The 13,871-nt window shown below is 34.6% G+C and overlaps 2 protein-coding genes across 3 annotated transcripts; both read left to right on the top strand.

Moving 5' to 3' along the window:
• Positions 1-3,504: 3,504 nt before the first annotated feature.
• On the top strand, positions 3,505-5,674 carry LOC145123512 (uncharacterized). Its single transcript, XM_079058724.1, has 7 exons — positions 3,505-3,916; positions 4,118-4,384; positions 4,464-4,509; positions 4,588-4,885; positions 4,960-5,038; positions 5,175-5,381; positions 5,461-5,674. Exons 1-6 carry the CDS (start codon positions 3,611-3,613, stop codon positions 5,343-5,345), a joined length of 1,167 nt encoding a protein of 388 aa, XP_078914850.1. The 5' UTR covers positions 3,505-3,610; the 3' UTR covers positions 5,346-5,381; positions 5,461-5,674.
• Positions 5,675-9,515: 3,841 nt separating this feature from the next.
• On the top strand, positions 9,516-11,553 carry LOC145123794 (transmembrane emp24 domain-containing protein p24beta2-like). 2 transcript variants are annotated; one of them, XM_079058999.1, is made up of 5 exons: positions 9,516-9,669; positions 9,771-9,992; positions 10,624-10,810; positions 10,891-10,998; positions 11,299-11,553. In XM_079058999.1, the coding sequence occupies exons 2-5, from the start codon at positions 9,789-9,791 to the stop codon at positions 11,430-11,432; spliced, it is 633 nt and encodes a 210-aa protein (XP_078915125.1). In that variant the 5' UTR covers positions 9,516-9,669; positions 9,771-9,788; the 3' UTR covers positions 11,433-11,553. The 2 variants fall into 2 exon arrangements, with proteins under 2 accessions (XP_078915125.1, XP_078915124.1); XM_079058998.1 differs by lacking the exon at positions 9,516-9,669 and having other exon boundaries at positions 9,679-9,992.
• Positions 11,554-13,871: the final 2,318 nt, after the last annotated feature.

The raw sequence follows: 13,871 nt of genomic DNA, 5'->3' as shown, positions 1-13,871 counted from the left end.
TTTAGAAGTCGGAAAGGAAAATTGCGAAGCTGTTGCTAGATTGATGACGTGGCGCGATCCCAACCGTCCCTTGCTGTTCACAGGCCTCGCTTCGGATGGAGACACCTGGCCTCGCTACGCAGCGCGTACAGGGAACGCCTCGCGTTCGGAATCGCTTGGACTCGGATGGACCACGTCGCACCTACAGGCCTCGGACACGTCTTCGTACGAACGCTGAGCGTAACCAAGGAACGCCCTGCGTCCGAGGAACGCCTCGCGTAGAACGAAGGAGCGCAGCGCGTAGCCAGCAGCCTCCGGCCTATAAAAGGGCTGCGAGGGCCAGCCATTTTTCTCACCAATTCACTTCTACTTTCTCTCTCTACTTTCTCTCACTACCCCCTAACCCCTCCTAAGCCTAGGTAAACCCCCTAGCACCCGAAGGAAGCCCCGAGGCTCCCGGAGTCCCGAGAAAAAGGGTCTTTCGGTTTGGAAACGCTGCTCCGAGCAAAGCCCGGTTTTTAAGAAAACCCGCTGTAAGTGAGCTACGCCTACACAATTTTTAATATAGCTTTTAAATAATTATAGTAATGTTATTAGGTCCTTAAAATAATTATTTGGGCTATTATTATGAGTTATATTGAGTGTTATTTAATGCTTATATAATAATAATAATAGCTAGACTATTAATTAGTCGCGGTTAACGTTAAAATTAAACTCTACTTGTATTGATACTAGGTTTTGGTCAAGGAAAAATTGTTTTGAGATAACGAAGTGCTGTTCGAGTACCGAGTCACCACCTAATCAGGTGAGTGCATAGTCCCTTTCATCTTACACATAGATATGAAGTATTTTATATAAACTATGTGCTATGTGTGCATATTATCTGTATACTTGCTATCTATGTTGGATGAACGATTTTATACAAGTATTATATGATTTAAACTGTATATGTATTTTATATCTACAAATATGTTGGGCGAAACATGGGTAGATGAATGATGAGGGATGAAAGATGATGTGAGTGAACATTGGCAGCTATAGACTTAGTGCCTATTGAATAAACGTTGGTAGCTATGGACTTAGTACCTGATAGATAAACGTTGGTAGCTATGGACTTAGTACCTGATAGATAAACGTGGGTAGCTATGGACTTAGTACCTATTAGATGAACACCGGTAGCTATGGATTTAGTACCCGATGAATGAACTTTAGCAGCTATGGATTTAGTGCTTCACGAATGAGGATTGGCAGCTATGGACTTAGTGCCTGTCTCCTGGAAGCAAGGGACTTCAGAATGAACGAATAGATGAATCTTAGGGTAGACCCTTGTGAGTAAGGAAAATAATGGGGATGGGTAATTGGGTTGATTGTTTGATGTTTAAACATAGTAATTATATTATTGTGGGTTGAAAACCCTATGTACTCACCAGGTTTCCCAACCTGACCCACTCAGTTTATTTGTATCACAGGTGTCGAAACGAAGTTACATTACACTGAGAGATTAAAGAGATGTAGATCACTAGTGTAAATGAATGTAAGTTATGTTTATGCTTATGTTTCTGTATTGACGATGACATCCCAAATGTTTTAAAATGAATACATTTCTTCGGAAATGCTTTGATAACGTATTTATCATGTTTTTATGGGAACAAATTCCGCAACATTTTTATCAAAAGAAGTACTCTAATTTTTATAAAGCATAAACAAAATCGGTCTTTTCTGGCCGTGAAAATAGGGATGTCACATTTTGTAACACTTCTGTTAGACAAAATGGTTGTTTTGAAAAGTTTAAAATTTGTTGAATTTTTGGGATGTTACAATAATGAAGTAAATATGTCGTGCTCTATTAGTCTTATTGATATAAACAAACGAGACATAAACGAAATTACTCAAACTTTGAATATTGAAAATTTTAAGTCAATAATACTTGAGATATCAAGTAATCTTTCACAAAATAATACAATTTACAAGAAACCAAAATGCTAGAAGCCAATACCCTATTTTCGAAATCATTTTCAAGAAAATCACTTACTTTGAAGTTTGAAGTCTACATCGGTGAATGTTGGTGTCAACTTAATAACCGGCGACGACGAGCTGAGTTAAGTTTGAAGTCTACTGGAAATGTCTTTTTGTTTTCATAGGGTTCGATGCTTCGATGGAAGACTCAAGAAACAGACAAGGGTTTTTTTGAAATCAATGATCGGGAATGAGGGTAAAATCATAAACAAAATATGGATAAGTGTGGATATTACCCAAACGGCCATTTATTTTTTAAATAAATTGGGTATTTCGGATATATCCGAAACCCTATACATATATCCAATACGCGGTCTAAAAGAATCGGGTAACCCGAATACCCGAAAATATATACCCGATTTACCCGAATTTAAAACGGGCCGGATCGGATAATCGGATATTTTCAACAGGTCTATCCTATAGCTAACTCTTTAACAAGCTTGTGGGGGATGGTGTAGGCGTGTAGCGATTTTCTAGCGAGGTTGTGGCGAGGCTTAGCCTCGCACTCTTAAGCCTAATAACTAAGGGTAATGATATTTCCACTGAAGATTTTTATACTTCCATTGAAAAAATATTGTAATGACAATTATGCCCCTGATTTCAATTTATAGATAATTAAGAGAGAAAGTTTCTTTGTTTCTAAAAAAATGTGAGACCAACAGATCTTCCTCCTTCTGTCATTGTGTGCTCGCACAGGTAAGTGAATTGGGCAATCAAATGAATGCTTTGCTTCTGAAAATTTGTTTCAAATGATAACAATGTAACAAGTTGTCTAATCGGTTTCTCTCTGCAAATGCCTCTTGTGAACTTCATCATTTTCCCTGTTCTAGCAATTAATTTCAATGTTGAATTGTAAACTATGATTGAGGGTTTCTGGAAAAATTAGCAATTCACAATTCGGGGTAACATCACTTGCCCAATTTACAGAAACCACATGATGTTGGCACAAGAAGAGGAAAACATGATATGAGATTTTCTGTATGCTTTTTAGTGCACATATATACTTTGGGTGTTTTTTTTCCAGATTTTTTTGGGTCTTAAATAAATTAATACTTTAGGAATTGGGAATTGGGGATAACATCAGCGTCTTCTTCTAGATGCTAATTGCATTGAAGATATGACAAAAGCTTAAAAAACTCTCACATGGCAATTTCCAGACCAAGCTTGTTCAATTCGTCCTTATTATCATCTTTTGTTGAGAGAGAGAGAGAGAGAGAGAGAGAGAGAGAGAGAGAGAGAGAGAGAGAGAGAGATCATTGTCGTTTATCATACCGGTGGCATGGAGAAACACACTTCGATGACCGTTGAACAAGTAGCATCGTGGGAGGAAGAATGAGGAAACCGTTCAAAATATTTATGTAAATATAATCAAGGGTATAATTGTCGATAACCAAATTTTTCGGTGGAAGTATAAAAACCTACAGTGAAAATATCACGACCCAATAACTAACCCATCTTAATTCGTGACTCACTCGAGTCAACTTGTTGAAGTCAAACTCGCACTTGCTAAAACCCAACCTGATTTGGACTCTGGCTCGGCCCAAATACGCACCATCGGATCACCGATGATCTGATTCTGAACAGAGGGACACCACACCACCTTGCAGCACCGGCAATGATTTTCGACGGCCTGGACTTCCGGTCGAAGAAAGATGATGCGTGGTACGCCTGCGGCGTCGTTCTTGACGGAAAGAAGCTCCGAGTGAAGTTCAAGGATTTTGTGGAGAGCTTCCATGACGAGGTTTTCTCCATTGCTGATTTCTCCACTCACCGTGAAATTGAACAATTTCTCCTTAGATTCCGTCCGACGTCCATGCCGATAGAGGAGAATGAGTGCTCCAAAGTGATAGAAGGCATGATGGTCTCTGCTACATATACACGCGATGGATTAGTTCGATTCTTTGATGCCATTGTTGATGCCGTACGTATCATATCACAAATTAGGGCAAATAAGCTCCAGTTTTACAAAATTCTCGTCCAATTTTATCTTAAACAATCTCTGTGTCATCTGTTCATTCGTAACATTCTTGTCCCAAATTAACCGTTCTTGCTTTAATTTAAAGATCACAATTCCACGATTGACATGATCACAATATGATAATGTATGTTTTGTACTGGATAGGTGAATTACAAAGAGCACACACCTGGGAAGTGCATATGCACTTATCTACTATTCTGGCAACATGGTCCTGCTGAAGGCAACATAACTGCAGCAAGTATTGATGATATATGCCTTATTATGTCTGGTGCCCTTGATCCCAGAGTGACTGAATTCGCAAAGCTTGTGAAGGAAAAACTTAGAGGTGCCTCTTCTCAATCTAGTTTCACATCCAAGGCTCCATTTTTGTCTAAAAAAACAAGTTCAAACCAAACTCTCAACAAGTTACAGGCAAGTTTTTCAGTCTTGCAGTTCTCATAGCTTTTTATTCTGGTAATTATCTGCAAATGGTTGGCTTCTTGATATGTAGGAGTTCAGTGGTGATGGAGACAGTCGTAATGGTGGATCATCTGAAGGTTTGAATGCTTTTTTAAACTTTATTTTGTAAATCTTAGGGATTTGAGAACTCACCATAATTTGTTTGTGCAAAATAGGGAGAGAAAGATTCAAGATTCAACTAAATGATCAAGACAGAGATATGGGGGGTGTGAAAGATATTGGCTTTCATCATTACATAATATTAGAAAATCTGGAGAAAAATCTATCTCCAGTATTAATGACAGAGTTCATACATGAACACACTTCAATCACAGCACAAGCATATGTTTTTCTAAGCTTGTCAGCAGAAACATATGCTAGAGGAGCACTTGTTTTAAATAGCAAATCAAAGCTTAAGAGGGTATATGAATTTATAAACAACCCAAATCACTTCATTGTATCTTCATCTGGAAGGTAAACCATTGTCAAATTCTTTAACTGGAGCTTGTTTTCTAGCCAATTGAGGTGTATGATTATTTCCTGTGTAGGCCATGGGTAATAGCTGAAGACATGCTTAGAAATGGAACTTTCAACATAAACCTTCAGAGCTTGCAGCTAAAGTGTAAGGTAAAAGTTTCACTTCTGTTGTTAAAAAAGGAAATCAGCGTTTCCATATAAACTGTATTTTGCAGTTTACTTTCTTGTTTCTTGTTTATTCTTGATTGATCTTTGAAGTTTAAACTCCCTTCTACTCCAATCCCAGAACCAAAATACAGAGAGAAAGTTAATAATTGTACGATTAGGAACAGAAGAATATATGAGAGCTAAACAACTAAAAGATATATACATGGAATTTCGTGATCATGTAAATGTACTTGTGGAGAAGTTAGATATGGAGGAGAAGAAGAACATGCATCCATCAAGTGCAAATTAGTTTCTGCAAGTTGTATATATGCAGTTTCTAATGAAGGTAATTGAATAAATGCAAGTTTGTTTTGTGTTATTTCATATAAAAGTTGAAAATTTGAAGAAATTATTGTTTGTTGCAGGTTTGTAACTTGTAAAGGTGCAAGTTTTTTGTGTATGTATGTGAAGTTGAGATGTAAGATAGCAGGTATTAAGAGACCTATGTTTGATTCTTTGTTTGGTAATTCTAGTGAAATAATCATGTTTGTGTTAGAATAAACCTACAATAATGTGACCTTAGGACCATTTCTGTAATGAATAATGTGTTAGTGATATATTTACTGATTTTATCCTCAATTATGCCATGATGATACGACTGGTCCTCCAATTATTGTGAGATGTTACTTGTTGGAAGTAACCATCAAAATATGGAGTGTGGTTAGTGTTCTTGTTTTTACTTGTTCAATCATGGAATCACATGAGACAAAGATCGTTGCGACTTGAAATAATCAACATGTGGTATTAGAGCATGTTTTAGTTATTATTTGATGTGGATATGTCTTGTTACTTTGGTGTTAGAGATGGATTATTGTACAATACTAATATGTTTTATGTTAATAATTTATCCCATTGAGTCATGTAGTTTCGTCTATGTATACGTCTAATATCTCTTTTGTTTAACCATCCGAGTTAACTTCTAATTACGGTTTGAACAATTGACCATTATGAGCTTAACAACATGGAGAGACTCTCTGAAGCTAACTATGATTGATGAATCTTGATCATGCAAAGAAATGTAATATTGATGCACACATGATTTATAAATCCATTAATGTTAGGGATTTGTAAAAAAAAAAGGAGCAAACCCGATAGGGAATATGCAAACTAACAACTTTTGGTCGGGTCGGGTATCTATTATAAAATATTCACGGGATCGGGATCACGGATACTATTTGTAGCCCCTACCCTCATTACGTGTACCTAACCGAACCCATTTTTGCATAATCGAGACCCAAAACCATTTATATATAGCAATTTTAGTTTTGATATTTAAATTTGAAAAAGATAAATTAAATATTTTCCTACCTTTTCTTCCTATATATATTCTTACCCATATGAAATGATGACAAATGTTATACTTTGATAAAATTAATTATTAGATACTTGTCATCATTTTAAATTGGTAGGAAAAAAAATAAAAGGGTATTTAATTTCTCTTTGAAATAGTATTGTTTTCCCAACCGTGTTTAATCAAATTTAGCTCTACTTTCCATAACTAAAGATCTTTATGTAATTTATGGTTTAGTGTGTTATTTTGGAATTTGTATGAAATGTATAGATAAAGTTAAAGGTAGATTTAGGGACATATTTGAAGTTGGGTTTCGGGAACAATGACCCATGCTTAATTTTACCCGTTTAATATAGACGGGGATACCTGTTCACTACTCGGATCAGTGATCGAATACTATTTTACCAATTGGATACCCGCCATGTCGGGGATAGAAGCGGTTTCAAATTTGGGTTGGTCCGGGAAAACCAGAACCCAACTTGTTCCTATCCATACTTAATCTTAATGTATGTTTAAATGATGATGGATTGATCCGGTTCCATGGTAGACATTTTCAAAATTTTAAGCACTCACAACGAGAGCCTAGCGGTTGAGTTGCAAAATTCTATAAAGGAGGTTAAAGTTTTATACACTGCATTGCCAAAACATATATAGTTTTCCACAATTTACCCCCACATGACGGGCATGTGGCGGGTTAGATGTGAGTTGTACAAAGTGTGCGATCTACCCTTTTTTTTTTTTTTTTTTTTTTTAAAGAAAAAAAAAATTCAAATTTCTAAATTCTATTCGAGGAAATTAGAAAGAAACCAAACATTTAAGGTCATGAATAGATTTGATTTAGATGTTGGAGTTGTAGGAACACTAACTACATTTAATGTTAGATGGTGGCTTTCGTTTAATTCATTATACCACTCTTTATTTACCAAACACATTACATGCTTGTGATTATACATACTTATTATCATGGCGAAGTCACAGTTGTTTGAATTTTGAAATCGTGTGTTATGGTTTAGATGGAAACCTCTTTAGATTATGTTTGAACAATTAGTTCTTGAAATCCCTATCCTCATGTAAAAAGTTAATGAGAATCTCATAAGAGAATGTGAGATATGGAAACTTCATTTATGATATGGCATCAATTGGTAGGCCATGTATGACCGAGACATAATGTTAAGACTTGTGAAATATGAGGTTTTGCCGAGTCTTAAATTCTTGTACTTTAATAAGCGTATTGTATGTGCTTAAGGAAAATAGTAGAGGGAAATAAGAAAGGTGCCGGAAGGATATCCAGGTTATTGAAATTAACATCCATCGATATGTAGATATTTTCATGTGGATACAAGTGGAGATAAACAAATTATTATCTTGACGGACGACTACTAGTGTTATATGTACTTATACCTAATTAATGAGAACTCCAAACTGCAAAATATGTTTAAAACATATCATGTCGAAGAGGGTGGAGTCAGACTTTTAGGATAAGGAGCTTATATCTTAATAAAATATTAAAATATTTTTATATCCAAAACAGAGACTATAAAATTAAAAAAGAAATTCATAAAGAAAAAATTGTCTAAATAGGAACTACATATTATCACTAATTAGATGCAATTTTAGGTCATATACATCTACTATTAGTTTGAAAAAGGAATCAATGGTTCTTTTCATATGCATGATTTACCTTGTGATTATAATAAACCAAATTACTAATGATATTAAGTTATTAGTTAAAAGTTATAGAAAATAAAAGATGCTATAAGAATTAATGTTTACCGTCTTTTGATTAGATAATTGAAATCTTGTAGATATAGTAGTATAACTAAAAACAATTTTTTAACTGAAATAATTGAAGAATAAAATAGCTATCAACAATATTGGTTAATCATAATAGATACAAAATCTATTTATGAATAAATGAGGTTGCAATCAAAATATCTACTGAATAATTGATAAAATTAGAGGTATAATCAATGGCCAATTAAAATAAAAGAAATATGAGTGAAGGCAGTGAAAATTAAATCAAACATGAGCCTCAATTTTGGTTACAATTCTCATACTGTCATTGTTCTTTTATATATAATAATTGTCTTTTAAAAAGGATTGGGAGGGGCTCATATTAATAATTAATCGATATGAGCTAGAAATTTATTTGTGGGCTCATTTTATCTATAACTTAGTTGAACTTCTAAAAGAGATTAGGGGGGCAAAGCACCCGACAGCCCCCCTACTCTCTCCGCCTCTGATGTCGAAGTTGAAAATCAACTCGACTGAAAGATTAAAATAATGAGTGGATAACTATATGAGTTTTATCTTAAACATATTTTAAATATATTCCTCTTCCACTGAAGACCCCAACAGTTAACTAGTGATTCTCAAATATAATAAAATCAAACTAGTACGCACAAGACCCGTCTATGTCCGGTACGTCAATATAACTAACATGACTATCCATATATTGAATTGCATGGAATTTTGTGAACTTCTCACCATGTTGAAGGTCCATAGAAAACATGATCAGATTTGCTTATGCTCAAACAAAATACAAAAAAGATGAAGAAAATTAATAACTTTCCTATTGCAATCGTTTTTCTTTTAATTGATGATAATCTCATTAACGGAGACTAAACAACTTACCATATATGGCTATCATATAAAAATGATGGTTTACTGATCGAATTGTCCACATTTGATACGTCATCCTCACATGAGGGGAGAGGAGGGAATTGTCCATATTTGATACACCATCCTCACATGGGGGGGGGGGGGGGGGGGGTGGGACCTGGGTGAGTTAACATATGAGAGATAATATATTTTATCTATAGAGACCAAAACAACAATGACACATGCTGAAATTACTAAATTTTTATTTTTTGAACTATAAAGACCAAAATCCAAAAAACTTACCATAGAGACCAAATTTGTAATTTTCCCTAAATACATGGGTGTTTTGGATAATAAATATAAATTTACTATCATTATACATAAAAAAAATAAAGAAATACATTGTTCAGATCTATAAAATACTAGTAATAAATTTGAGTTGATATTTAGAGTAATATGTTGTTTTCTATATGATATCACAAAACCAATGCAATGGTTACATAAATAAATACATTTTTTTTTCAAAAGACAAATGCCCAAGGCAAAGATCCAATAGCAACCGGACTGATCAAAAAGATTGTTATCAGTTCAAAACGACACGACATTCGTGTACATTGTAAATCAGAGTTCGACTTTAATTTTTAACTCAACTGTTAAAACTGAGCTAACGTCAAAACCCTAGGTAAGTACTCGCTTTCCTCAGATCTACCCCTTTCGCCCATCAATTTTCTTCTATAATCCTATCCCATGAATTCAATTTCACTATGTATACTTGATCTGTAGAAACTGTTGAATGCAAAGATGATGAGGTTTCCGACAATTTTAACGGCTGCCGTCGTATTTTCCTTCCTAATTACAGAGGCCGTCGGGATTAGATTCGTAATCGACAGAGAAGAATGTCTATCTCATAATGTTGAATACGAAGGTGATACAGTTCATGTCTCTTTCGTTGTAATTAAGGCCGAATCAACATGGCATTTCGCTGAAGAGGGTGTTGATCTCGTGGTAATTTCTTTCATTCTATTCTTTATTGGAGAAATTTATATGATCTTGTAATATGTTGGAGTTTCTGTTTTAGCTATACTGTTTCATATTGAGCATTATTGTGCATTTAAGTTTCAAAGAAATAGGAAAGTCAGAAAGTAATAGCAATATACTTACATTTTTTTTACACATAGTAGCAATGTATTTACATTTTTTTATGGATAATAACAATATGTAACAAATAAAGAACATTGCCCATGTTGGCAGCAAAATCTAAGGCTATTGGGTGTACATTGGTATTGAAAGATGGAAGGGATGATGTGGCGCTTACGTGGCACAAAATGGTGAAAGATGAAAGATGGGTACACCCTATAGCCTAACTACATTGCTATTATGGGTAAATAATTCTAAACTGATTTTATCTATAAATAATTATAAGTACATTTCTATTTTGAGTAAAAACCCAATGAGTTGGTTGTTATTTTGGGTGAAAAGTAAACTAGATTCCCCATATTAGTTGTGAGAGTAAGGGGTTGTTTGATAGCTGCTGATTGAGTCAGATCTGACTGCTTGACTACCTCTGACTGGGTCTAAAGTCAGACTGAATCTACATCTACTAAATCCATATTGTTTGATGTAATAATCATATCAGATAAAAGGTCCGGGTGGAGAGGAAGTACACAGTATGCACGATAGAACTAGCGAAAAATACGAGTTTATGGCTCAAAAAAAAGGTTTATATCATTTTTGCTTCACAAACAAGTCTCCATATCACGAGACAGTAGACTTTGATGTGCAAGTTGGTCATTTCGCATACTATGATCAACACGCAAAAGACGGTAATGCCCCTGTGAACTTTGACTAGAAGTTTTCCTTTCATTTTGGTCAACTAATATTTTTTAATTTGTGGGTCCCGTAGAGCATTTCAAGCCGTTATTTGATCAAATAGCGAGATTGGAAGAAGCGCTTTACAATATTCAGTTTGAACAACACTGGTTACAGGCTGAGAATGATCGTCAGGCAGTTGGTATACTTTATGACATATGAAAAGAAAGAGATACGTTTGACTTTTTTAGGATCAAATTACAGAATAGCCACTATGTTTTAAGCCATTTACCCTAAAAAGACATTAGTTATATACATAATGCATTATAGGCATTACCTTTTTAAAAAAAATAGAAAAGCCATTGAGGACCTGGTACTGGGTCAGCATTAAATGCCTCAGTATTAATGTTTTTTATGTAAATGGCTGAAAATATAGTGGCTTTTTTGTAATTTGTCATTTTTAAGTTTCTAATGGTGGTATGTTATATTACTTGGGGTGCAGTAAATGAGAAAATGGGTAGAAGAGCAGTCCACAAAGCACTGATTGAATCAGCAGCATTGATCGGGGCTAGTGTTCTCCAGGTTTATCTCCTACAACGTTTGTTTAAACGAAAGCTTGGGACATCTAGAGTTTGAAAACATGAAGGTGATTCGTAACTTGTATTTGGGTTTATGTAGGCCAAATGTATCTTTTTTAAATGGCCTTTTAAACATTATTTTTTTATTTGAGTTATAGCCATTTTACTTCATTGCCCCATTTCTAGTCGGATTAAAAAGGTTTAGCATTGGGTTTTAATTTAATTATTTTGATTTTCTATCCAAAATTTTATGAAACGACTATAGATTATTATATTAATTATATCATTTTTAACCGAGAGAAAATGACAAAAGTATCACATTTCTTAATCGTTTGACAAATAATACCTAATAATTAACCCCATTCCACAAATAATAAGTAATAACTTTCACAATGAGCCCACTGTGCAAATGGTCTAAACGACATCGCATTGCCTTATAATTGTCACTACGAAATGGGCTTGGAAAGTGGTGATCCTTTGAAATGGCGATTGCAAATTATGGGCCCATGTGAAATAATCTTTTAGGACTATAAAGCTGTCGGGACTCGGGACTCCGGTGTACCTTCCACACACCACGCCTAGTGCCTATGTGGCCACTTGACAACGCGGGTGACCCATCTCCCTCTAATGGTCGCCATGCTCCTCTCACATTCACATGAGTTGTCAGATTTAGGGGTGTTTGTGGTGCGGTTTGGAGTCGAAACCGCAAACCGCATCGCATATATGGTTTGTGAATTTTGGAAACCGCAAACCTCACCACGAAGGTTCTAAACCGCTTTATGCGTTGCGGTTTATACGGTTTTTGTGCAGTTTATGTGGTTAGATGAAAGGGTTTGGCTTTAATGTTGTGTATTTTTAGTTAATCGAACTAAAATTATCGTTGTCTTCATTTTAACCGCAAACAATCATTGTTATTTAAAATGAACAAGCATTTTTAACCGCATCGCATATACGTTTAGTTACTTATATTATAAGATAAAGTACATGAAAGTAAGTTAATACGTTTAATTACTTATATTATAAGATAAAGTACATGAAAGTAAAGTTAATGGAACTAAAAATTGCCTTCATTTTAACCGCAAACAATCATTGTTATTTAAAATGAACAAGCAAAATATATACACTTCCATTATGCGTCAATTACATTCAAATTCATTAATCATGAAACCAAATTCATATATCGTTGTCTTTTTACTATATATAGGCCTGGTAATGGAGCGGGTTTTGACCCTGATCTGATCCAAACCCTTAATAATTATATGGGTTTGGAGCATAGTTTTTGATCCGTTTACCCGTTAACGACCCGTACCCGCTAACCATTTTATTAAAAGGGTCGGGTATGAATCATCATTGATCCACTCCGTTTATAACCCGCCCATATAAATTTTAGAGTTATAAATTTATATTTTATACAACCTAAAGTTTGCTTTTAATTTTAATCGACAGTCCAAAGAGAAAAGGCTGAAGACTAAACTGTTTTACATAGGAATCGAGGACTCAACTTCTAGACTTTCAGTATTCTAGCAAGAAACATGATGTTATTTCATTTATATTTAATCAACCAAGCAGTCATTTATCAATCGGAAGAAAGTTGGAAATTTTTATTCTCTATTAATGCAATCGAGGATCAAAAATCAATCAGAAGTTACTAGGAAAATGATTGTAATTCCAATCGAAGGTCATCGAGTACGTAATGTGTTATTTAAATCAACATTGTTTTATTTAATAAATATTATTTTGAGGTTTAAGTAAAATGTGTTTGATTATTCAAAAAACTTACGAGTTACGGGGCGGGTTTGGATATCTGTTGATTCGGCGGATAAGGGTATGCGTTTGATTATTCAAAACCCTACGGGTTACGAAGCGGGTTTGGATCAGAATTTGAAATGTGTTAAACGGGTTTGGATCAATGTCGATTCGCACCAAACCCGCCCCATTGCCAGGTCTAACTATATATATATATATATATATATATATATATATATATATATATATATATATATATATATATATATATATATATATATATTATTGTGTGGTGTCGTTTTAAACCATTGTTTTACGATTAGAAACTGCAAACCGCACCGCAAAGTGCGGTTTAATAAAATTCTAAATCACAAACCACACCGCATTAGTTCTAAACCGCGTTATGCAGTGCGGTTTGGTGCGGTGCGGACAGTTTATGCGGTTTGATTCACACCCCTAGTAAGATTCATTCCTTGCCGTCAACTTTTTTTCATCATTGGTTGATTGTGATTCTATTATACCAATTAACAACCTTGCAAGCTCAACATTTATGTGCATCATGGGTATTCAGGGTTATTATAATATTATAAAAATATAAAATTAACTATAATTAAAATTGATTTCCATTCCATTAGGTTGGCTCAGAGGTGCACATGAGTTGGTTTTAACCAAAACCAAATTTTTATAAAAAAACCAGTCCGATTTTTAACCCTTTTTTCATATCGATTTGGATTTTAACCTAATATTTTTT

This window comes from Lactuca virosa, chromosome 7, assembly GCF_052849685.1.
Source record: "Lactuca virosa cultivar CGN04683 chromosome 7, Lactuca_virosa_CGN04683_v6, whole genome shotgun sequence".
Classification (NCBI taxonomy): Eukaryota; Viridiplantae; Streptophyta; class Magnoliopsida; order Asterales; family Asteraceae; genus Lactuca; species Lactuca virosa.
The sequence above is the reverse complement of the archived record's forward strand: the minus strand, read 5'-3'. Positions and strand labels throughout refer to the sequence as shown.